Source organism: Sorex fumeus, unplaced genomic scaffold, assembly GCF_029834395.1.
Source record: "Sorex fumeus unplaced genomic scaffold, SorFum_2.1 ptg000233l, whole genome shotgun sequence".
NCBI lineage: Eukaryota > Metazoa > Chordata > Mammalia > Eulipotyphla > Soricidae > Sorex > Sorex fumeus.
In genome coordinates, this window is record NW_026606290.1 from 1,420,472 (window position 1) to 1,444,302 (window position 23,831).

At 62.9% G+C, this 23,831-nt stretch overlaps 1 protein-coding gene across 9 annotated transcripts in view; it reads left to right on the forward strand.

Moving 5' to 3' along the window:
• Window positions 1-23,831, forward strand: part of RALGPS1 (Ral GEF with PH domain and SH3 binding motif 1) — a 191,865-nt gene that overhangs the window by 158,102 nt on the left and 9,932 nt on the right. For 5 of the 9 annotated variants that reach the window (XM_056108875.1, XM_056108877.1, XM_056108876.1 and 2 more), the window contains exons 9-14: window positions 48-185; window positions 1,643-1,736; window positions 5,537-5,604; window positions 12,944-13,070; window positions 14,114-14,265; window positions 15,697-15,748. In XM_056108875.1, the coding sequence (XP_055964850.1) occupies window positions 48-185; window positions 1,643-1,736; window positions 5,537-5,604; window positions 12,944-13,070; window positions 14,114-14,265; window positions 15,697-15,748 (631 nt within the window). The remainder of the gene's footprint in view (window positions 1-47; window positions 186-1,642; window positions 1,737-5,536; window positions 5,605-12,943; window positions 13,071-14,113; window positions 14,266-15,696; window positions 15,749-23,831) is intronic. The other 4 variants (XM_056108881.1, XM_056108882.1, XM_056108883.1 and 1 more) reach the window with 1 other exon arrangement.

The window sequence follows — 23,831 nt, forward strand, 5'->3', positions numbered from 1 at the left end:
TTGGGGTCCATCCCCACCGCTCACGGCCGTCCTGTCCTCTCCTGCAGGCATCTACCTTCTCGACCTGATCTACATCGACTCCGCGTACCCCGCCTCCGGCAGCATCATGGAGAACGAGCAGCGGTCCAACCAAATGAACAACATCCTACGCATCATCGCCGACCTGCAGGTCTCCTGCAGCTATGGTTAGTGCCCTCGGCTCGCCGGCCAGTGCTCTCGGCTCGCCGGCCAGTGCTCTCAGCCTGCCAGCCCCTTGTCCCCACGAAGCTCCACACCTCAGCCCGTGCTGGGTCTTTCGTGCAGGGTTGATCCCCAGAGCCGGCCAGCTAGCTGTCTCGGCTGTGACGAGGCCGGAGTCCTGGTCCCGCCACGGGCTGTCCCCGCCTGTAACGCAAGGGAGCGTGGCTGAGGACTGAGAGGTCCTGGGCTGTCCATCAAGCAGGGTTTTGTGGGCAGTTCTCTGCAAGCAGGTGCAGCAAGCAGTCCCCCTCGCTGTTGCCCCCTGGCCTCCTCGGGCCCTCCCGGCAGCCGGCAGGTGTAGGGAGAGGGGGTGGGGGTCCCACAGCGGGGCCTGGTCTGCCGCAGGTCACCTATTTCTCTGCAGGGATGCCAGGGAGCCGGTTGATCCTGTGCTGCGGGCCTTGAGCAGGGGTGATGTGGGAACAGCACATGCAGAACCCGGGCCCCGGTGGCCCAGACAGAGGCCTCTGGGCTGGCAGGGGGCACTGGGTGTCGGAGGTGGGGTCCAGGAACAGAGGAGACAGATGCTGGATGGGCGAGGCAGCGGGCACTTTTCACCCAAGATGATGCTGTCATCACACTCGGGGTCCAGCCCTATGTTGGGAGGGGCTGAGGCACATTGGGAGAGGCCAGGGACAGAGGGTAGGAGGGGAGTGGCAGGGGGTTGGGGTCCGAGATGCAGATGCAGAAGCCTCAGGCACCCCTAAGGATGGGGCCCCGCTCTGAGGAAACCCCGGGGAGTGGGGAGGAGAGAGATTCCCGGTACGGGATCACGGAGACAGACAGCGCGGGGGCTGGAGCTTAGGGGGCCTCACACATGCAGGACACAGGCTCCCGCCTGGGCACAGTCACTTTCTCCTCGGCCTGAGCTTTTCGGCTCTGCTGGCCTTCCAGTGCTCACGGAGCACCCCTCTCTCTGCGTTCGCCTCCTGGCATCAGCACCGTGGGGACCCGTGGGCTGGCCAGCGTGAAGCCCTGCCCCGATCTTCATTCTGATGAGTAAAGGGTTTGCAGGGGGGGGTGCTCAGCCCTGCAGCAGCACAGGCCTGCAAGGGTTTGAGGCGAGGGGACTGTCCCTCACTCGCCCACCGAGCCCGGGCAACCCTTCTGCCAGTCCCGGGACGCTGCATCGTCCGTTCTGGCCTCACGGCAGGTTTTAGGGCCCCGAGACACCAAGCTCAGCTCTGTGCGGGATCCTTCACCTCCCAGTGGCCTGCCTTCCCAGTCTAGGAAGCGAGGGGTGGGGGGGGGGGGGGGCTTGGGGCACAGCCCAGCCACCTGGGAGACCCGCAGGAGCCTGGGACCTCCAGGGAGCTAGTGCCGGTCACCCCCACATGTCCCACTTGGGGCCTACCGACGGGGAGACTGACCCCCGCCCCCGCCCCGTTCTGTCCTTTGGCAGACCACCTCACCACCCTGCCCCATGTCCAGAAGTACCTGAAGTCTGTGCGCTACATTGAAGAGCTCCAGAAGTTTGTGGAAGACGACAACTACAAGTAAGCACCCTGCACTCGCCCGTGGGGGAGGAGAGTGTCGCCTCGGACCCCTGGGCCCACAGGCTCCGCCCACACAGGCTTCACCTGGGGCGGGGACCGTAAATGTGTCCCCCTCTTGGCCGGCCAGCCGGACGCAGCTTCCTGGCCCCTGATGCCTGTGGTCCTGTCTCAGCACGACTCTGGCCAGCTCTGGGCGCTGGCCGCGGCCCCATCCCTCAGCCCCTGCTTCCGCAAAGTGCTCAGAGCCCTGCAGCCTCATCTTCCATCCCCTGCACCTGAACTTTGTTCTCGCTCATTTCCTCCCGCTCTGGTGTTCTTAGAGTGTCATCGGGTACCACTCTGGCAGCGGGGGCCATTGCCCTGTGTCTTTGCGCTGCCCTGGGCCAGACTGGCCTCTGAGCCTTAGCACAGCTGAGCTCCTTCGCTTGGTCACCCTTTCAGGTGGCCACTCTGGTTTCTGCCACCTTGTCATGGGGTCATCACCCACCCCTTACCCCCACTGCCCCGCCGTGGGCACCTCCCGCTCCTTCTTTTTAAGGTTCCTCTTAGTGGGCGCTCGGAATACACCATCTGGGACTCCTTAAAGTCCCACCGTCTGGGGGATTTTTCTTCTTTAAATCTTCTTCCATGTGGCTGGAGTGATAACACAACGGATAGGGTGTTTGCCTTGCATGCGGCTGACCCGGGTTCGATTCCCAGCATCCCATATGGTCCCCCAAGCACCACCAGGAGTAATTTCTGAGTGAAGAGCCAGGAGTAACTCCTGTGCATTCCTGGGTATGACCCCCCCCAAAAAAAAAATCAAAAATAAATAAATAAGTCGTCTTCCAATTTGGTCCCTGCACATTTGAGCAGCTCCATTCCTTGGTCTTGGTCACTGACATCCCTGAAAAGTTAAGGAATGTGGCTGCAGAGAGACCCACCTCTTCGAAACCCTCCTCTAACCAGGACCCCGGGAAGTCGGCTGGGCTCCCCTCCGCCCGCTCCCCTGCCTCGACCCGAGTGGTCATCAGTCACTCAGGAAACAGACTGGTGTCATGCCTTCTCAGCCACCGAGGAAAAGTGGGCAAACATCTCCGTGTTCCCCCCCATTCCTGTGTGACTCTGGTGGCCGTTACCCCTGCAGACACAGAGCCCAGTGGCCAGAGCACACGTGAACGTAGAATATTCTGCGAAATCTCAGTTTGTGACACAGTGGAAACCACCAGAGGGAGAGGCCTCAGGGACCACGGGGGCCCCTATGCCCCTGAGCCCGACTCATCAGGGCCCTGTGGCGGCTGCAAAGGAGAGACCCACAGCCCGAGACTTCCCCATGTCGATTCCGGGGCAACACTGGGATTCGGGAGACAGTGGATGTCATTAACACTCATGCCCTTTAAGTAGGAAAAGATGGTCTATAAATATTTCTGACCATGAGCTAATAGTTGGACAGGCCGCCTTCCGCCCCCAGGGCCGTGGGGAACCCCGCTCTCGGCCGGGTGCAGCTGAGGTTCTACAAAGGCCCTTTGTTGGGGTCCGAATGGACAGACGCGGGAGGAGAGGGCAGGGTGGGGGGCCTGCCCCGGGGACTCCCTGGTTCTGACGCTGAGTGGGAGGAGATGTAGGGTCCAACGTGACCCTGCCTGGGGACCCCCCTCCCCACCCAGCTCTGGTTCCACTCATCCCAAGACACAAAGTCAAGTGACTTACACCAGGGGTCCCCGGTGGGGCTGTCCTCAACCCCCAGTGAAACACAGTTTGGGGCTTTTTTTTTTCTATGCATAGAAAGGACACAGAGAAGGACAGCGAGGGAGAGACTGTCACCCAAGTCGGGCCATACTCCCACTTCGCAGAAGCACCAACTTTGATTTTATCTTCGGTGGCCAGAAGAAAAGGACAGATACACAGGGTCAGGATTTGCCGTCCTTCTCCCAGAGACACCCCTGCCAGCCTTCTGCGATTAGCCAGAGGCCCAGCGAGATTTCACACTCTGGGCTCGGGTTTCTGGGCCCCACGAGCCAAGGGTCAGCTGGCCCCAGTTATGAAAGACGATAGCGCCCGCTCACTCCCCCTCCCCCCACCCCCATCTTCTGCTGGGCATGACCACAAAGTCCGAGTTTGTAGCTGCACAGAGAGGAGCCCCAGCCCCCGTTTCTGTGGGATTTATCTTTTTTTTTTGAGGGGGAGGGGCGGGGGGCACACCCAGCGATGCTCAGAGGTCACTCCTGGCTCTGCACTCAGGAATTTCCTGGTGTTGCTCGGGGAGCTGTATGCGATGCCGGGGAGTGAACCTGGGTCGGCAGCCTGCAAGGCAAACACCCTCCCTGCTGTCCCCGTCTGTCTCTCTGGCCCCAGGGTTGCCGTGGGTTTTAAACACACTCACACCTCCCTGCCCATCTGTGGAGTTAGCCCTGCGGAGCTGAATTGCAGCGGGGCAGTTTTGCTGTGGAGAGAGCCCCCAAGTCTGGCTTCCTGTGGGGACCGGAGCCCTGAGTCCCTTACCCGAACCGATCCAGGCACCCACCCCCACCCCGTAGCCAGAGACGCCTGCCCTGTGTGCCTGGTGGGTGAGGGGAGAGGCCTGAGCCGAGGGTCCCCCCTCATGGGGGCCCCAGGCCAGGGGACACTACCTGTCCGAAGGATCTCCCCCGCCCTGCTGCTCTTCTTCCTGATCAGGTTTTGGGGGTCCCAAGGTCGCCCCTCAGTCTGTGAGTCACTGGTCCCCGGCAGCCCCCCCCCCCACCGTGTCCAGACCACCTCTCCGTTCTCCTTGGGGTTTGGGGGATGGGCCAGTCATTGCTTCTTGTCCATGGGGAGGCCCCGGCTCAGAGGGAGGCAGCGCAGCCCCCTTTATCTAGTAGGGGGCTGTGTCGCATTCCAGGGTGGAAGCCCCCATGCTGGACTCTCTCCTCCTGCCCCCACCCAGCTCGTCTTCCGCTCCCAGGAGGAAGGGAAGGGGGGAACTTCCGCCACTTGCCACTCGGACAGGGCGACAGGGCGCCAGGTCGTGCTGAAGTCACACCCCACATCCCCACTCGCTCTCTCTCTCTCTCTCCCCCCCTCCCTCTCCCTCTCTCTCTTTTCCCTCCCCCTTCCCTCTCTCCCCCCCTTACCTGCTAGTTGCTTGGGTTCAAGCTCTGCTTCCCCCCCCCCAAAACCCTGGCTTATGTGGCCGCCAACCGTCCGTTGGTTTTGCTGGACGAGAGCTAGCCTGGCCTCCGAGTCAGGCCGGCCTTTTCACCCAGACCTTTTTTTTTTTTTTTTAAATTTCTGTTTTCGGAACCACACCCAGCAATGCTCAGGGGTTACTCCTGGCTCTGTGCTCCACCTCTGGAGAGGCTCGGGACACCCCTAGGGGGCACCAGGGACAGATTGTGGGTCGGCCGCGTGCAGGCAGGCACCCTCCCACTGTCCCATCTCTCCGTGAGTCACTCGGGCCTTCTCAGGTGCTTCAGAGACGGCAGCTGCCGAGCTGGAGGCGCCCGTCCCCCACAGACTGTCCGAAGCTCCCCTGGTCCCTGCCCTGGCTCCTGTGGCCGACCTGCATGTCCTCCTCTCTCCTGCTCCCCATCCTTGCCGGCTCCCTCTGCACACGTTGGTGTAGCTGCGTGGGAAGCAGACGCCTGCCCTGTGTTCCTGCCCCGGAATGGGCCATCAGCACGTGTCTTTGCGGCTGCTATCCAGAGCCGACCCGAATCTTTGACGGCTGGTGGACCCCACCACCAGCTGTCTCCCATCCCCGGGCATCGCTGGGGAGGGCGCTGGGCACCCCCCCCCCCCCCGCCCCTGCGGCTCTGACCTCCTGGAACTCTTCCTTGCAGGCTGTCACTCAGAATTGAACCCGGAAGCAGCTCTCCGAGGCTCGTCTCCTCCAAGGAAGACCTTGCAGGTAGCCTCGCCATTCCCCCATCCCACCCCCCACCCCGAGTGGGCGTCTGTCCCTTGGGCCCTCTCTGCCACCATGCGGCTGCCTGAGGGGGCTTGAGCTGTGGGTCAAAGGGCAATGTGAGCAGTGGTTTGCCACTCACCTCCCTCCCCCACCAGCCCAGCTGGAAGCCTGACCGCCCAGTGGCCCCCGGGGGCCCCCTGGACTCGGGTCCTGGGAGGGGCCTGGAATGAGCACCCCTCCATGGGGCTAGCCAAGAACTTTGAGCTGAAAGCATATGTGGGGTGGGCGTCCCCTGGGCCCGCTGGGGTCCTGCTCAGCAGCCTCCTGCCTGGCCAGGGACCAGCCCTGTGGAGCACCAGCATCTTTGGGGGTTCGTCCATTGGTTCTTCCATTGGGTTCACGCGGAGAAGGGTAAGGTGGGATGCGGGGCCACGCCCAGCCCCATGGCAGAACAGTGAGTGACTCCCACACCCGTCTGCACAGTCTCCGTCCACTTCTCCCTGGGGACGTGTGCTGTCCCCTTCTGTCGCTCAGTCACAGACCATGACTGACCGCGGCTGGTGGAGAAGGGACAAGATTCATTACAGGGGGCCTTGGAGCTGGGGGCTCCAACCCAACTTTCTCCTCTGGTCGGCCTTGGCTTCGAGGCTCTTGCTGTCTTGGGCAAGTGACATCAGCTGTCTGGGTCTTGGTGTCCTTTCTCGTCAGCGGGGAGACAAGTGAGGTGCAGGCTCGGTCCCCGGAAGTCGGGGTGTCCAGGGTCAGAGGCTTGTTGATGATGAGGTTGGCCCTTGCCAAAGCCAGGGGTTGTCTGTGAAATTCGGGGGACCCCCCCCCAGGCACCACTGTCCGTAGATGGGCCCTGCCCGAGTCCATGGAGGTGAGGCCATCCTCACCTCCCAACAGGCCCCTCCCCAGGGCGGCCACAGCTGCCTGGCCTTGTCTCAGCACGGCCTCCTCCCAGATGGAACCCAAGCCCAGTCGGCAAAGGGAGCCAGAGGTGGGACCCTCCTGATGCTACTTCCTCCCAACCATCCTGCTTCTGGAACATTCTCCCCGTGTTCCTGCCTTCAGCCAACAGGTCCCCTTCTGCATGCTGGCTCACTGTGCCGGCCTCGGGATGCAGGATCCCCTTGGGGTGCAGAAGCGGATGCTGTGACTCATGAAGGATCAGAAGGATGTGCGTGGCCTGGGCCGTGGCTTCTGGAAAGCGCACAGGATGCTAGGGCCTGAGCCAACCCAAGGCTCCCTGCACGGGTCTGAGTCGCAGGCACCCTGGGGAGCCACGATACCCCCCCCCCCCCAGCACTCAGGCCCCGCAGGACAGCAGAGGGCAGCCCCACTCTCTGCCCAGGAGCAAGGGGAAGAAACAGACACACCTTTGGGTGGGGGGCGGGGCCCTCCTGGGGAGAAGCAGGTACCAAGAACAGCCACGTCACCGTGTCCTCACCAGGACCCATGTTCGGTTTTTGCAAATGAGTGGCTGTCTCCCAGCCACAGAGAAGGCCGACCCCCACCCAAGCACCGCGCCCCCGTGCCAGGGACCTGGGGCCACCTCGGGCCGGTGCCCACCAGCTGACCATGGGCTTCTGCCACCTCCACTGACCCTCCCTTGGCAACAGACTGATCCCTGAGTCTCTCTGGTGCCGCGGCCCACGGTCCCCTCTACGGCCCTGCTCGGGGCTGGGGTGGCCGGAGTGCGGTGAGGGCGCCCTGTGTGAGAAGGGCTCTGGGAGACAGCGTCTGTGACGGTTGGTGACCGTGGGACACAGCTGGGGGACCCCACGCAGCCCCCGCACAGGCCGCAGAGCCGCCCACCTTGGAGGAAAACGACCGTTTCCACCTCCACACGGGTGCTGTGGGGCCAGAGATGCCGGGGCTCTGTGGAACGGACACAGCTGCGCCCAGCCACACGTGATGGGCACAGCCCCCGCGCTCAGCCTTCCCTCACCCCTGCTCGCCTGGGGGGATGTGCTGCCCCACATGCAGCAGGAGGGGGCCACCCATGTTGGCCACCCACACCCAGGGTCTGGGCATTGCTGTGCCCTGTCGAGCCCAGAGGACAGGCAGGACCATGTGGTGGTGTTGCTCACCCCGACCTCTGTCCCTTTGCCCCTTGGTCCATTCAGGACTGAAGACCCCCCCCCCCGATCTGGAGATCAGACAGACACAGCCCTGCCTGTCCCCACCTGTCCCGACTGGGTCCCCAGGAGAAGCCCAGCCCGGCCTGGTGTGCAGACTCCTGCCTGCCCGGGGGAGGGGGAGGTTGAGGAGTGGGGGTTCAGGCCTGCCTGGGGTACTGAGGGGGGGCAGGTACAAGCTAGTTTCAGTCCCCGCCCTGCCCAGTGCTGCCACCGCCACTTCTCACGGGCACCTCTTTGTTTTCCGGAAGCCGCACGAGCCCCAGAGAGGGGTAGCCTCCTCGGGCCGTCAGTCTCTGCTGCTGCAACTTCTCGCTGTCTCTGTCCCCTCCGCACCAGCTGTTCTCGGGCCACACGGCAGTGGTGGGGACACGCCCGTCCTTCTCTGGCCCGTCTACATGGCCACCAAGTCCTCTGCCCATGCCACTGGGCCTCTGGGCCTGGGCTAGGCACCCAGTGTCCCCAGGGCTCCGCCTTGCTGGGGACACATCTCAGGCCGTCCCCTTCCCCCCTGGGCAGCGTCTGGAGACCCTCTTCAGGCCAGGACACACCCCTCCTCTCAGGTTCTGTGATGGATGGGGGGGTTCGGGAAGGCACCCAGGCCCGGAATCTGGGTCCCTCCGCCCCCGAAACTTCCCATTGGCTTCACTCTGCGGCTCTCAGTGGCCTGCTGAGGATTCTGGGCTCGAACCCAGAGGGTCGGGAGAGACCCGCACTCCTGCCTCTCAGGAGGAATCTGGCGCCTGTGGGCCCCGGCGTTGGGGAGTAGGTGCTCAGTTTTGGTGCCCAGGAGAAATGGGTGCGGGGCCGGGGGAAGGGTCGGAGCCAGCGTCTGGCCCGCTGCAAGGCCGTGAGAGCCGCCACGCGAGGGACCAGGAATGCGTGTGAACGTGATGCCGACCGGCTCCCAGGCTCGCCCGGAACCTGGCCAAAGACGGTTTCAACACATGGACAGACATGCTGAGTCCCCGGCCCGGCCTGGCACAGCCGCCACGGGCCCCGTCTGGGAACAGGGCGCCGGCTCCTAGAAGGGACAGCCAAGGAGGAAACAGAGTCTTGGCCGCAACGGAGCTGGTGGGGCAGGGGGATGGGGGGAGGGTGGTCCTAAGCTTCTGGCTCCTGCAGGGCAGAGGCTGGATGGGGACACACGTCTCATGACTGCCAGTGGGTGACGCTTACACCTGCAAGGCCGTGAGCACGCCCCGCTCAGGGTAGGGTCACCCCAATGCGCCTCCTGATAGCAGCAGGGCTGACCCCGGGCAGGGCCACTCAGTGGCCACATTCACGTGGGACGGTGCTCCCAGCCAGCCACTCTGCCTGATGCTGGATCCCAGGAACCTCCGGGTATCCCCGCTGGGGAAGCACCCCTTTTCCTTGGGCACTAAATAACCGCCGCTGTGGAGACCATGCTCAGGTGGCCGTGGCCTTGAGGGCAGATGTGGATGGACTCGCTTGACCCGGCCCCCGGCCCAGTTCCTCCAGGAACGCCCCTCCCCCCCCCCACCTCTGACTGAGCTCCAAAGTGAGGACAGAGTGTTCTTCTCTGCTTCTCACTTCTGAGGGACACGCTGAACAGACGTCCCTCCGGCCACTGCAGGCCTTCCTGATGGACAGGGCCCGCTGTGGCATTTGCTGCCCTGGGTGCCATGCCAGACACCTCCCGTGTGCTCTCCAGAGATCAGGGACCGGAGAGGAGGTGGCTGAGACTGTGCCTCCGTCCCTACCTCCTACCAGATAGGGTGGCCTTTGGAAGCGGCCACTAGGCAGGGCTGAGTGAGGGGCTTCTGAGAGCTCCCCATTGGGTGACGCCCATGGTGGCCTTGAGTCCCCACAACCATGTGACAATTGCTGTCACCGGGCTTATCACTGATGCTCTAGCGCAGTGGCCCTGTTACCTGTCTCACTCCCCCGTGTGACCCCCCCCCCACTAGAGCTGACCATCAGCTTCCCATCCAGCACAGCTGCCAGCCCCGATCCTGATCAGGGGATACCCTCCCCCTCCTCCCCTTCCTCCCCGCCACCACCCCTGCTTTGTAACTGAAGAACTCGGAGCCTCCGTGGGCACAGCCCCTGGCCACATTCAGCCCTGCTCACGGCAAGCCCAAGCCCGGTGGCCACTGGCCTGAGCCTGATGGTGTCTGGTCCGTCCCCCTCTGGTCGCGTCCCCTCCCGGGCTTTCCTGGAAGGCCCGTGGTGCCCTTTGCTCTTCGCCGGCCCCCTGGTTTCACGGAGGGGCTGTAATGAGAACCAGGCTTTTTTCAACGTGATATCTCGTTCCCCACGAGACCGTCAGTTCTCATATGTTCCAATAAAACTGCTGAAGAAACAGCCACTTAAAGAGTTTTAAAGATTATTCATGGAAAAATTATGCCGAGGAAAAACAGAGCGATCCTCTGAGATAGTCAGGCCCCACGGTCAGTTTTTCCAGCTGTTTGTGCCATATCGGGCGGGCGGTGGGGACCACACTCTGCTCAGCGGGGCCCGAGCCCAGGCCCTGATCTCGCCACCGAGCACCCCCACCCCCCACTCCGGGATGCAGGGAAACGAACTTGCCAGGCGCCCGGCCCAGAAACGGGGCCTTCACGTGGGACTTCCCGGGCCGGGGCTGATGGTGCCTTTCCACAGCAACGTCCGCCCCCCCTCCTGGGGCCCAGGCGAATGGAAATTCTTTTGTTATGGTTTTGGGTTTGTTTTTATTTAGCTTGGGGGACCACACCCAGCAGTGCTCACCAACTGCTCCCGGTGGTGCTTTGGGGGGCAGGAGGGGGGGGACCTTGCACAGCCAGGGATGGATCCCAGGGCTCCTTGGCCAGAGCCTGCGCTTCATTTTCCTGCCTCTTCAGCCCAGGCTGGCGGGGGCCGGGGGCCTCCCAGAGCTCATGGGGTGTCTCCGCCTGGAAGAGGGCCAGGGAGAGCACAGCCTCTGTGCCTTGCACCCCCCCCAGCTGGGTCAGGGGGCAGCTGAGGCCACCTGCCTCCCAGGGCCGTCCCTAGAAGAGGGGGCGGCCCGGCCTCTGCCAGGAGGGAGCCTCGGAGCTGAGCGGAAGAGGCTGAGGAGTGGGAGGCCCGGGAGAGCCGGTCTGGCCCTGGCGCCAGGAGGCAGGCGCTGTGTCCCGCAGCGGCCCCTTCCGGAGAGGACAGGAAGCCCAGGAGCGCCCTGCAGCAGGGCTGGGGTGTGAACGGGCCCCTGAAGGGTGGCCACGGCCCCGCTCCCCACTCAGAGCAGGACACGAGGGGCCCTCCTGAGCAGCAACAGACCTCCCCCTGCAGAGTCCTCCCAGACCCCGCCAGTGTCCTCAGCCTCGGCCTTCCAGCCCAAGCGCAGTTCCCCAGCAGCCGGTGGGTCATGTCCTGCTTGGGGTGCCTACCAAGATTGGGGCAATCGACCCCCACCCGACCGGTTCTCAGGGGGCGGAGGGGCGGAGCCTGTTATCAGGGGTCGAGGCCGGTTCTCAGGGGGCGGAGCTGGTTCTCAGGGGGCGGGGCTAGTTCTCACAGGGGCAGAGCCGGTTCTCAGGGGGCGGAACCACTTCTCAGGGGGCGGGGCTGGTTCTCACAGGGGCAGAGCCGGTTCTCAGGGGGCGGAACCACTTCTCAGGGGGCGGAGCTGGTTGTCAGGGGGCCAGAGCCTGTTCTCATTGGGGCAGAGCCAGTTCTCAGGGGCGGAGCTACTTCTCAGGGGCGGAGCTACTTCTCAGGGGGCGGGGCTGGTCCTCAGGGGCAGAGCCAGTTATGGGACGGAGTCGGTTCTCAGGGGCGGAGCTACTTATCAGGGGGCGGAGCTGGTTGTCACAGGGCCAGAGCCTGTTCTCATGGGGCAGAGCCAGTTCTCAGGAGGCAGAGCGGCTTCTCAGGGGCGGAGCCACTTCTCAGGGGGCGGGGCTGGTTGTCACAGGGCCAGAGCCTGTTCTCATTGGGGCAGAGCCAGTTCTCAGGGTGGGGCTAGTTCTCAGGGGGCGGATCCACTTCTCAGGGGGCGGGGCCACTCTCAAGGGGCGGAGCTGGTTATCACCGGGCCAGAGCCGGTTCTCATTGGGGCAGAGCCAGTTCTCAGGGGGCGGAGCCACTTCTCAGGGGGCGGGGCTGGTTCTCGGGGGCAGAGCTCGTTCTCACCCTGTGCAGATGGAGCTGGTTCTCTCCAGGGAGGAGCCATGGACTCTGACCCAAACAGTGACTTCTCAGAACCGGGGTGGGAGCCAGAGTGGCTCAGACCTCTTCATAAGCCTGCAGGCTGCAAGCAGAGCGGTGCCTTCTGCCCTCCACAGGGACCCGCACCCTGAGCCACACACTGCCTGGCACCACTGCAGGACCCCAATTGTGCTCTTCACCCAGGGATGCCCCTCAGATTTCCCAGACAGCAGCAGAACTAGTAACTCCATGGCCTGGCCCACCTGGGATGATTTACCCCATTACCCGTGTGTGTATGTGTGTGTGTGTGTGTGTGTTGGGGGGGTTTCCCCAGGAACCCGCACACACTCCAGGGTCAGGCCCACACCCCCACAACCCTCTCTACACTCTCTCAGGGCCAGTGGTGCTGGGGCCATGAGCCCTCACTGGGGCCACGGTCCCCAAATTCCCTATTCTGGATCTTTCTCTCAGACCCTGTCACCGAGACGCCCGGTGCACCCTAGGGCCAAACCTCCAGACTGTCCCCTCCCTCCTGGCTCCCCAGTGCCTCTCTCTGGGTGCACCCAGAGTCACTTCCTTCTCCACCCACGGGGACACCTTCTCCCACAGCGAGGCCCACTTGTCCCTTGCCTGCCATAGAGCTGCCCTCGTGGCTTTCTGGGTTCCATCCTGAGCATCCAACTCAGGGTCATAGTTGGCGGCCGTTGCTCCGCCATGACCCAGTTGGGCCAAGTGCTGTGAAGGCTGCGGGCTGCGTGTCAGGGAGCCCTGAGGACAGCTCGGGACAAGGGCCAGTCACTGCCCCTGCCCATGCGGAGGGAACCCCGGGTGGGGAGTTGGAGCACTGCCTGCCTCACTCACTCCCTCCCTATGGCTGAAGGTGGGGGACTTGCAGTGGATGGGCACAGGGGCCCGCGGCCTCTCCCTCTGCCTTGGTGCGGGCCGTGGCCGTCCTCTGTGTGGCCTGATGGGAAGGCCCCTGGGCCTTTGCACGGACCCCTTTGGTCTGAGAGCCCGGCCAGGTGTCCTGCAGCCCCCCCAGCCCCCCGTGACACTCTCTCTGTTCACAGGCCCCTCCGCCAGCTCCAGCTCCGCCCGCTTCAGCCGGAGGCCCACGTGCCCAGACGCATCGGTCGCCGGCAGCCTCCCCACGCCCCCCGTGCCAAGACACCGGAAGAGCCACAGCCTGGGCAACAAGTGGGTAACGGCGTGAGCCTCGGCAGGCCGGGACTGGGCGGAGGGAGCTCTGGGCTTCCCGGCGGGGGCCCTTGCCTGACCTGGCACGGTCTCGAAGGTGCTGGGGGTGCCCAGCCGCAGAGTCTCTGTACCGTGATGGGTACCAGGGGCTGCACAATGGGTGCAGGGGCTGCACAATGGGCGCATAGGCAGGCTGGCATCCTGGCAGTGTGCCAGGCCCATGACCGTGTCCCTCGCGGAGGAGCGCAGGGTCCAGGCGCCCATGACCCTCACCAGGTTCCTGCCAGGGTCAGCCTCGAGTCTCTGCTGCCACCTGCCGCCCCTCCTGCCACCACCCCACCGCATCCAGCCCTGTGGGGACAGAGGGACACACAGACGGGCCTGGGCAGATGGGCCACCCGCCTCCCTCTCTCCCTCCCTCCCTCCCTCCTTCCTCCTTGCCTGCCTTCTTCCCTTCCTCCTCCCTTTCTCCCTCCTTCCTTCCTTCTCCTTCCTTGTTTCCTTCCTTCCTTCCTTCCTTCCATCCTTCCATCCTTCCTCTCTCCCTCCCTCCCTCCCTTCTTTCCTTCCTTTCTTTCCTCTCCTTTCTTCCGTCCTTTCTTCCTTCCTTTCTCCCTCCCTCCCTCCCTTCCTTCTTCCCTCCCCCACTAGTCCCCGTACCCCCATCCCAGCTAGCCCTGCCCTGGCCAGGAGGACGTGGGCACTGTGAGTGGACGGATGTTCAGTGTGACTCTGCTGTGCCGCCCGCCCCGCCATGGAGTCCCACGCCTGGACAGGCCTGAGTGTGTGGGGCTGTGGGCAGGCGGGCAGCGGGCGTGCAGAGGAGTGTCGGGGCAAGGAATCGGTTGGGCGCGTGCGACCCCCGGCCCGGTTGCGCTGCGTGGTCGGCGCTGACCCTGTGCTCGCGTGGCCCCGCCGCTCACCCCTCGCCGCCACCCCGCCTGGCGATCGCGGGAGACCAGTAGGACAGTTAGGGAGTGCCGGGCCCCAGGGCCCGCGTGTGGCGGGGTAAGGAGCCGCCTTCTCTCTCCTTCCGTTTCCAGTCTCATGTGTCAGTTGAGTGTAGTTGAGAGTAAAAGCGCCACGTTCCCGTCGGAGAAGGCGCGGCACCTGCTGGACGACAGCGTCCTGGAGTCGCGCAGCCCCCGCCGGGCGCTGGCCGCCTCCTCCGCCGCCACCAACGGACTCTCCCTAGGTAAGCGTGTCTGTGTGTCGCCGTGCGTGCCCGGTGCTCCCCCACAGGAGTCCCCAGGGCCCGGGAGGCCTTTGATCCCGGCTGCCGGGGCCTCGCCCCATGCCCGGACCCCCGAGTGTGGCAGGCGCCACCGGACCGAGACCCCCCGACGGCAGCCCCGGAGGGTGCCGCGCGGGGGTGGAGCAGCCTGGGGACCCCCGCCGGGCGGGCCCTGGGCCTCCCTGTGTCCTTGTCTGTCCCCAGGAGCCAGAGTGAGGCAGGATTGAAACGCTTTGTGGGGGAGGGGTGGGGTTCGTGTGCCTGAGAGCAGGGCGAGGGTTCGAGCCGGGCGCCCCGCTGGGCCAGGTCCTGTCCTTGCTGTGGCGGGAGACATGGGACCTCGTCTCTCCGTGCTTCTGTGGTCTGTGTCCGTGTGTCTGTCTGCTCCCGGGCGGTGGGGAGCAGGAAAGTGGGTCCCTATCTCTGTCACTGCCTGTGCTCCGACCGTCTCAGGCCAGGTCCACCGCTGCCTCTGCCCTGGGCCCAGATGGGAGGGGACAGCGGCTTCGGCCGTGGCAGCCGGGGGTCCCTGGGCACGTCCAGGAGGCAGATTCCAGCCTCCACGGGTCAGAGGGAGGCCAGGCAAGTGCAGGGCTTCCCGAAACTTCTCCGGGATGCGAATGTGGATTTGCGGCCTAAGGGGCGCCCACAAAGCCTTGGCGTCCTGCATCACGGAACCCTCCCGCGGCTGTCCCCAGGCACAGAGCCCAGAGAGAGTCCCACGGACTGGGCCCAGCTGTAGGAGGGCCCTGGAAAGGAAACCCGTGGCCTTCCTGGGCCCAGAGCAGAGTCAGCCCAGGAGCCCGGCCTCAGGCAGGAGCTCGGAGGCGTTTGGGCACCCCTCCCTGCATCCCTCAGGGCACAGACCCTTCCTGCCGGAGCTGAGCTCCTTGTCCATGAGCAGGCGTCCAGGTGGAGCCCAGCTGGTGGGCCCCTCTCCTGGCAGAGGGCGCTGCTAAGGCTGACCCCAAGGGCTGCCCTCTCCCCTGGCCCAGCCCCCTTGTCCCCTCCGAGGAGTAAACTGAGGCAGCTTGGAGTGGCTTAAAGTGTCCGGAGGATCTCCTCTGTGCCAGCAGGGCCCGGGCCTTGGGGAGCCCCTGAGAAGCGTGGCGCCCCCGCTGAGCCTCCTGTGGAGGCAGAGGTGGCCCAGAGGGAGGGAGGCAGGGTAGCCTGGCCAGGCCAGCAGACCCCGAGGTGGCGGTGGACCGACAGCTGTGGCCCTCAGAGAGAGAACCCTCCCCCCTGGAGAAGGGCCTGGAAGGCTTTGGATTTGGGCCCTCCTGGGGCAGAGTTGGGGCCGTGGATAGGACAGGGCCGGGGAGCTGGTGTCCGGCGCCCCGTGGAGAGGCCCCCGAGGTGGCCGCCAGCTCACTGATCTGTGTTCCTTTCCAGGCAGTAGTGAGAGCTCAGAGTTTAGTGAAGAGATGTCTGCAGGGCTGGAAAGGTGAGTGCGGCCTCCGCAGCCTCCTCCTGGGGAGACGCTCGGGCCCAAAGCAGCCGAGAGAGGGTCCGGGCACGGGCCAGGCCGATTAAGAGGCCCAGAGCAGGTGGGCAGCGGAGGGAGGGGCTGCCTAGAGAGCGAGCCCGGCTGAGACAGGCCTGGCTTGGAGACGGGGGCGTGGCTCCCCCTGGTGGTGGCAGAGAGTGTTGCAGCAGCACGGCCTAGACCTGGGGCACCGGCCACAGCAGAGGGGCGCCGCTGCCCTCCCCCTCGGGGACCCCTCAACCCGGGCCGTGCTCCCTGCCACCAGCTCTCTGTCCTGGGAATGCACCGCCACTCAGGAAGCCGCCCGCTGCCCACTTCACCTGCTGAGTGGGAGGCAGGCAGAGGCGGGCTCCCGGGAACAGGGTCCGAGAGGGAAAGTGTCAGGCAGAGCCACCCCCAGTGTGGACTGGGTGGCGTCCAGGGGAGGCAGGAGGAACCCAGCACGCAGGGGCCAGAAAGCAGCTTCGCGGCTGCCTGCAGTGTGCCTCCCACACATGGGCAGGGGCTGCTGAGTACATGGTCTGTCACACAGTCACACACACAGTCACACAATCTCACACACAGTCATGCATCACACCAGTCACACACACACAATCACACACAGTCACACAGTTTCACATACAGTCATACAGTCTCACACACAGTTACACAGTCTCACACAGTCACACAGTCACAGTCTCACACACACAGTCTCACACACAATCTCTCACACAATCTGAATGCACAAATTGTGCACACTCATACACATGACACACAATCTCATACTCATTCGAACATTGTCTAAGAGGGCCACATTCAGTCTCATGCAGTCTCCCATACACAGCCTCACACACACACACGCACACACAGAGTCTCACACATACTGTCTCATACACACAATAACACATTTACAGCTGCACAATCTCACAGTCACACGGACTCACACACATATGGTCTCCTACACATACAGTCACACACACACAGTCTCATACACACTCACACAGTCTCAGGCATGTTCATGTAATCTCTGAACACAGCCTCAGACATTCACACACACACACACACACACACACACACACACAGAGCCTCACGTTCATTCTCCTCACACAGACATTGACCCAAGCACACGCTTCACACAGCAGCCTCACAGAGTCTCACGCACACCCTCTCTCACAGTTTTCCATACTCACACGCACACTCATGCCGTCTCACACAGCACACTCACAACTGCTCACAGTTACTGACTCTGACACACAGTAGTTCACACATGCTCTTTCGCACAGTCACACACACACACTCGCACCCGCTCCAGCTTCCAGCTTCCTTCCGCTAGTGCCCATCTTCCAGAGGCCTGAGGAGGGGGCTCACCCTGCTAGTGCTCCCAGACTGAGGGCCCATTGTGCTGCTAAGTGACCGTTGAGGGGTATCGTGTGGCCCCGAGTCTCGCCAGGTCCCAGGGCCCCGACAGAGGAACTGCGTGTCCCCACTGTGTACGTGTGACCGCAGGCCCGGAGAGGTGATGTGCCTCGTCCTGCTTCACATGTGTCTGGTGGGCAGTCGTGACCCAAGCCACGTCCCCAGCCCCTCACCCGCCGCTTCCCACTGTCCCACCGCCTCTGTGGCCACGTGGGGTCAGGCCGCCTGTCCTGTTGGGGAGCGGGCCAGTGTCCCTGACTCTGCGGCCTGGCCCCTTGCATTTGTTCCAGGCGCCAGATTCTGCCCTGGCAGGGGTGCCCGCTGCCCTGGCTCTGGACAGCCTCGAGGCAGAGGCCAGACTAGTGGATGCAACGAGTGAGAAGCGGTCAGCAGTTGGGGGCCCTGGGGAAACCCCTTTCTGGCCAAACTCCCCTGGCCAAAGGGCCAGTGAGGAGTGAGGGGCCGCGAATAGGAAGACCTGGATGCCCAGCAGGGCTAACCCCACTTAGCTGACTCCCCGGGCTCCCTGGGTACCTGTTTCTCGGGGTGCGGAGGGGAAAGTTGCTTCTTGGCCGGTCGCAGGGGGACCTGTACCCGGCCTCGTGGGGGGCACCTGCACTTGGCCTGTGGCGCGCCCGCTTGGGAAGTCTCCGTCTTTCTTCCTCCCCTCCCCAAGCCTGAGGTCCAGCCTGCTGTCCTGGTGTGGGACCAGTCTGCTGTCCACTGTGTGGGGCTGTGACGGTCACTCACTGTCCCCGTGTGCGTGGTGCGGGGGCGGGGTGGGGACTGATACGGGCGCTCACTGTCCCTGCGTGTGGGACTGGGACAGACGCTCACTGTCCCTGCTGTGCATGAAGCAACTGTCACAGGTTCTCTGGGTCGGTCCACGTGCACCCGAGTCTGCCCCTGTGGTCTCAAGAACCAGCTCCTGGCCCAGCCCGGTGTGGCCTGTGGGCCGTCCTGATCCTTCCCAGACCCGAGGCTGCCTTGCTGCCTCTTTTCTGTCTCCATGAGGACCCCCTTCTCCCCGAGTCCCAACAGCGCACATTCCTGACCCTGCGAAGCCCACAGGCCTCACACCCCGGGAAGTTTCCATCGAAGGCCGCTCCTTTCCCAGGCCCTGGGGTGGCCACCCTCACCCCTGTTTCTGACCTCGCCCACCAGCCAGCCCTCTCGCCCACCGGGCAGGAACGGTGGCCGGACCTGAGCTCCTAATGTCCCCGGTGTCCAGGCCAGGGCACTGACGATTAGAGGCCAGCCCCTTCTCTCTGCCCACCCAGCAGAATGGAGCCAAAGTCTGGGTGCAGGGGGCCGGTCAGCCCTACCCCCAGGGCACACATCTACGGTTTGGGGGTGCCTCCCTGTGCCAGGTAGGCAGGAGCCCCCCCCATGTCCCACCAGGGGTGGCTGACTTGGCTCCGTCTCACAAGTCTGCTTCCTGAGCTTAGACTTGGGGACTTTGCAGGGTCCCCCCTCCCCGCCAGAACCCCACCCCGCAGCCCAGACGCACCCCCATGCCCCTCACTGGCCACTCCCGGAGATCTCCATAGGAGCTGCAAAGGCCAGGGACCCAGTGCTGTGCTCTCGGGGGTGCCCAGACCCTATCCTATGGTGTGGGGAGCAAAGGTTGCAGGGAGGGCGAGGAGAGGGAGCTGGGTGGGAGACACCCTGGAGAAGGGGGTCTCAGGAGAGACAGGGTGGTGTCTGGCCAGGGCCTCCCACGTCATGCAGAGGTCACAGGTGGCATCGTGTGGGTCAACCAGGACGCCCCTGGTTGTGGGGTCGAAGTGGCAGTGATGAGGCTCAATTTTTTTTTTGCTTTTTGGGTCACACCCGGCGGTGCTCAGGGGTTACTCCTGGCTCTGCACTCAGGAATTACTCCTGGCAGTGCTCAGGAGACCATTTGGGATGCCAGGGATTGAACCAGGTTGGCTGCGTACAAGGTGGATGCCTCCCCTGCCGTGCTATGGCTCCGGCCTCGATGAGGCTCATTTCTACCTGCTGGCCACAGGCCCGTGAGTCTGTGACACAGTTTCTAGAGGAGTGGGGATGGGGGAGGGGAGTGTGTGAACTTGCGTGCCCCTGAACAGCGCCGGCCCCTCTGGAGCTGGGGGGTGGTTACCCATCTTCCTCTTCATTCTCCCCATTTCCACGGCGACAAGTGTTGCAGTTCCTCTCCAGAAAGGATCGACATTGAACTTTTTGTGGGGGGGCCACACCCGGCGGTGTGCGGGGCTCACTCCTGGCGGGTCTCGGAGGGGTCTTATTTGGTATCTGGGATCGAACTGGGGTCAGCCGGTGCCAGGCAAGTGTCTTCACGCTGCCTCTCTGGCCCTGAAGGTCTTTCGAGAAAACACAGTGAGAAGAACTTCCCGCCGGCCCTGTGGGTGATTGGTGAAGTCTCATACACACAAACACATGCCCTCCAACCCTGCGCCCTTTCCAGAAGTTCGCCACTTCCTGACCCGAGTGTGACGTGAGCACAGTCCCACGAGCCAGGAGTTCCAGGAGGCTGAGGGACCGCGAGGGGAGGAGAGGGGGTGACGGTGTGTTAGCCCGGGACTACGGGTTCCCAAGCGACGAGACGGAGAGACACAAGCACCATAATGCGAAAGCAGTTTTTGTTCCAGTATACCAACTGTCTCCCACACAGAGTGGTCCCTTGGCAGTGACTCCCCGACTTCAGGCAGCAAGCAGTTTATAGAGGGTTTGATACGTAAGCCGTACGTGCCTTATTGTTTCAGAAAGAAATCTTACTTGGTTAAGGTGTTTGGGCGAGCATCTAGGGTAACGGTGGTCAGGCAATGGTTAAACGATAGTTTCCACTCGAAGTTTATGACTACATAGGCATACATACATACATACGAAATCACGAAAATCACGACCATCCTGTTATTCGTCGATTGCCTCGAGCAGGCCCCAGTAACGTCTCCTTCATCCTAGCCCTGAGATTATATTCAAGGCTCTTTAGGAGAATGAGACCCATCATTGTTACTGGTATTTGGCATATTGGGTACGCCACAGGGAGTTTGCCAGACTCTGCCGTGTGGGCAGGCTACATTCGGTAGCCTGCCAGTTTGTCCAAAGTAGGAATGAGATAATAAGATGTCATAAAAAGATGTCCTGATAAGATGTCGCACGGCCCGCCGGGAGCTGGATTTTATAGTCTCTGAGTCTTGGCCGTTGATGGGATTACACGGCGCCAGGGGGCCAGTTGGTGGGTGTGACCCCCGCCTACTGGAATTCGGAGGATCTGGGTGGAGGATACTCAGCCCCGATCCGAGTAGGCTTGGAGATCTCGGCCCCGGAACCCGCTTGCCTTTGTTCCTCTGCCGGTACCTTCATGCATGTGGAGAGTGGTCTCAGCATGGTGGTGGCTGGTCCTCGAGGTCTTCGGCTGCCGGAGCCCTGGTCAGGGCGGGGAGGAAAGCTCAACCCGCTCCCCTCCAAGGGGCCCCGGCGAGGACAGCCAGGCGCAGGGGCAGGAGACTATACATACATACATACATACTTATTCTTTTAGGGTTAACAAACACAAAACAAATACTGTCCTCCCGTTGTTCATCGATTTGCTCGAGCGGGCCCAGTAACGTCTCCATCGTGAGACTTGTCGTTACTGTGTTTGGCATATGGAATGCGTCGCTGGTAGCTTGCCAGGCTTTGCCGTGCGGGCAGGATACTCTCGGTAGTTTGCCGGGCTCTCCAAGAGGGGCAGAAGAATCGAACCCGGCTCGGCTGGGCTGGCTGCGCGCAAGGCAAATGCCCTACCGCTGTGCTATCGCTCCAGCCCAACTTTTAGGGTTAACTTTTAGGGTTAACAAAAGGCAGATTTCTGGGGCGTTGTGATTGATTGATCGAGCCCACTTGCTGGGCCCAGGAACTTTCCAGGTGGGTTCCGGTTGGCTAGTTATGCATTGTCTCATTGCCGGGAACCTGAGACCGTTTCAGTTCCAGGAACTGAACCTGAGGTCTAGCTGATATTGCAGATTGCTGCCGCCTGTCATGGCGTCAGTTTTGCCCTGACAGGTATGATAGCCCCCGGCCACCTCTCCCCCCGGCCCCCGGGAGTGGACTTGCGGGGAGCCCACCCACCGTGGAGCTAGGGTACGGAGGAGGGTGGCATCTGGTACAGGAAGTGCCTAGGGTACTTGCCGTTGTGTTGGGGTACAGGAAACAGCCCAGCAGTGCTCACCGTTGTGTTGGGAACTCCGTGGAGTCTGGCCAGGGGGCCACTGAGCAGAGCCGGGGACCGGACAGTCCACAGAGGAGATGGGGAGACCCGGCACAAACTGCACGTGGATCGGCCTGGGGCACATCTGACCGTGGGTGGACCTGGCCCAGGGCCCGTCAGATTGTGGGTTTAGGCTAGACCGTCCCATTTCGATGCTGGGGTAGCTTCACCGCTCACCTCGGGTCCATCCCAGTCCCACAGTGGGACCTCCCTTTGTGGGGTGTCAGAACTCTGGCAACTGAAGCCTGAGTCAAGTCACAGTGAGAGACGCCCGGATCTATTTCCGAGTCAGTCAACTGCCAGCTGTTAGGAGCACAGCACTCACGGTCTTTGTGTTTAAGCAAAGAGCATTGCTCTGTAGTGAAATACGAAAAGGTTACAGGGCAAATAGAAAAGCAGGTAATTCACCACAAATACAAAGTCCAGAGTTATCAGGAATTTTTGGCCTGTGAATAACCGAGACTGATTTGGGGAATGTAACAATGAGAGGTAAAACACAAAGGAAAGGTTAAAGATAAACTCTGGGGATTAGGGGGGCTCGCAGGAGCACTGTAATCATCTCTGGGAGGAGGAAAAGGGGCAATTTACTGATGAGGCCTTGAACATTTAGTGTTAATATCCAACAATCACCATCATCACCATCTCCATTACCTCCATCATCACCATCTGCATCTCCATCTCCATCACCATCTCCATCACCATCACCATCTCCATCACCACCATGATCACATCACCATTTCCATCACCATCATCATCATCACTACCTCCATCACCACCATCATCACCATCTCCATCTCCATCACCATCATCACCATCACCATCTCCTTCACCACCATCATCACCATCTCCGTCACCATCACCCCAACATCTTTGCCGCTGTCATCTCCACCTTCACTGTCATTGGCATCTTCGTGGCCGTCTCCATTACCATGGTCTCCCGCATCTTCACCCCCCCCACCCCCAACCCTCCTCCTCCTCCTCACACCAGTCTCTTCCCCGTCCTCGTCATCGTGCTTTCGTGGGGACGACAGGGCCTGCCTCCTGTCCAGCCCAGAGAACGGGGGCCTGCGCAGCCTTGGTTCCCCCAGCAGGGACGGTGCATGGACGGGGACGTTCAGGTGTGCCCCCTGCATGCCGAGGTTCTGGAGGGGGCGCCCCCAGGTCACCCGGAGAGATTCCCCGGCTCTGGGGTTCCCCACATCCCGCTGCCTGTTCCTTCGGGTCTTTCTGGCCCCGGACGTCCCACAGTAGATTTGCCGGGGTCCGGGGGCAGAGTGCCAACTTGCCTGGGTCTACCACAGCCAGCACTGCAGGAGGCCCCACCCCACTTCTGCGTGCCAGCTGCTCCCAGGAGAGTGCTCCGTCCAGGGGAAGCCCATAGCAGCCTCCCGTCGCACCCACTTGCTCGTCCGTCCCTGATGACAGGCTGACCAGGGGGAAAGGGGAGTGGGGAGGAGAGCAGGTGGGATCACCCCCTTGTTCTTAGTCCCCTCACTCAAACAGGAACTGGGTCCCTCGCACACTGCGGGGAGAGGAGGAGCATCTGACAATGCCCTGTGGTTTCCCCGCTGCTCTGTACTGGGGGCTGGGCCCGCCCGGGGCGCACCGTGGTCCGGGAGGTTCAGGGCTCCCTCATGCAGGGGCACCGCCATGTCCACCCCCGCATGAGGCTCCGACCGGCAGGAGCCAGCCGGAGGGTCCCGCAGAGACTCCAGTCCTGGCCGGCGGGGCTCAGGCCTCAGCCAAGTGTCTTCACGGCTCTGTGCCTCAGTTTCCCCTTTGCGGGAGGACAAGCTGCAGCCTCGGTAATTCACAGCTCTCCCCGGAGCACCCCACAGCCCTGGCACGCCCTGTCAGTGGACTCCGAGCCCTCTGGCCTCCCTCACCCCTGCCTGACACCGCCAGGTAGCTCTCCGGAGAAGCCTGTGAGCTGGGGCATGTGACGCGGCGTGTCCACCACCCACACCTCGGCTCCGTCATCCGTCGGTCCCCGTCATCTGTCGGTCCCTGTCATCTACTGGTCCGTCTGTGCTGTGATTGGGAGGAGACCAGGCAGGGTCACTAGCCTTTCCCCTGGAACTGGGGGTAGCCCCGTCGGAGAGGGAGGGTCCGGTGAGGTGCCGCTTGGGGTGGGGGCCCACACTGGCCGTCGTCTTCCCCCATGGGGGGACCGGTGGGGAGGGTGGGGACGCAGAACTCCTGGGGCCTCGGGCTGAGCACATACCACGCCCACGATCAGGGGGATCAGCTCTGCTGGACAGAGTGCTGCTGTCCCCAAGTGATGGTCTGGGTGGCAGCGGTCGTGGGGTCCCTAGGAGGTGGTTATGAGTGGCCGCCCGAGAGGCGAGATGGGAGGGGCAGGGGTCCGCACAGAGCCCCCCGTGGGAACTGGTGTCCCCACCAGGATGATGTCCA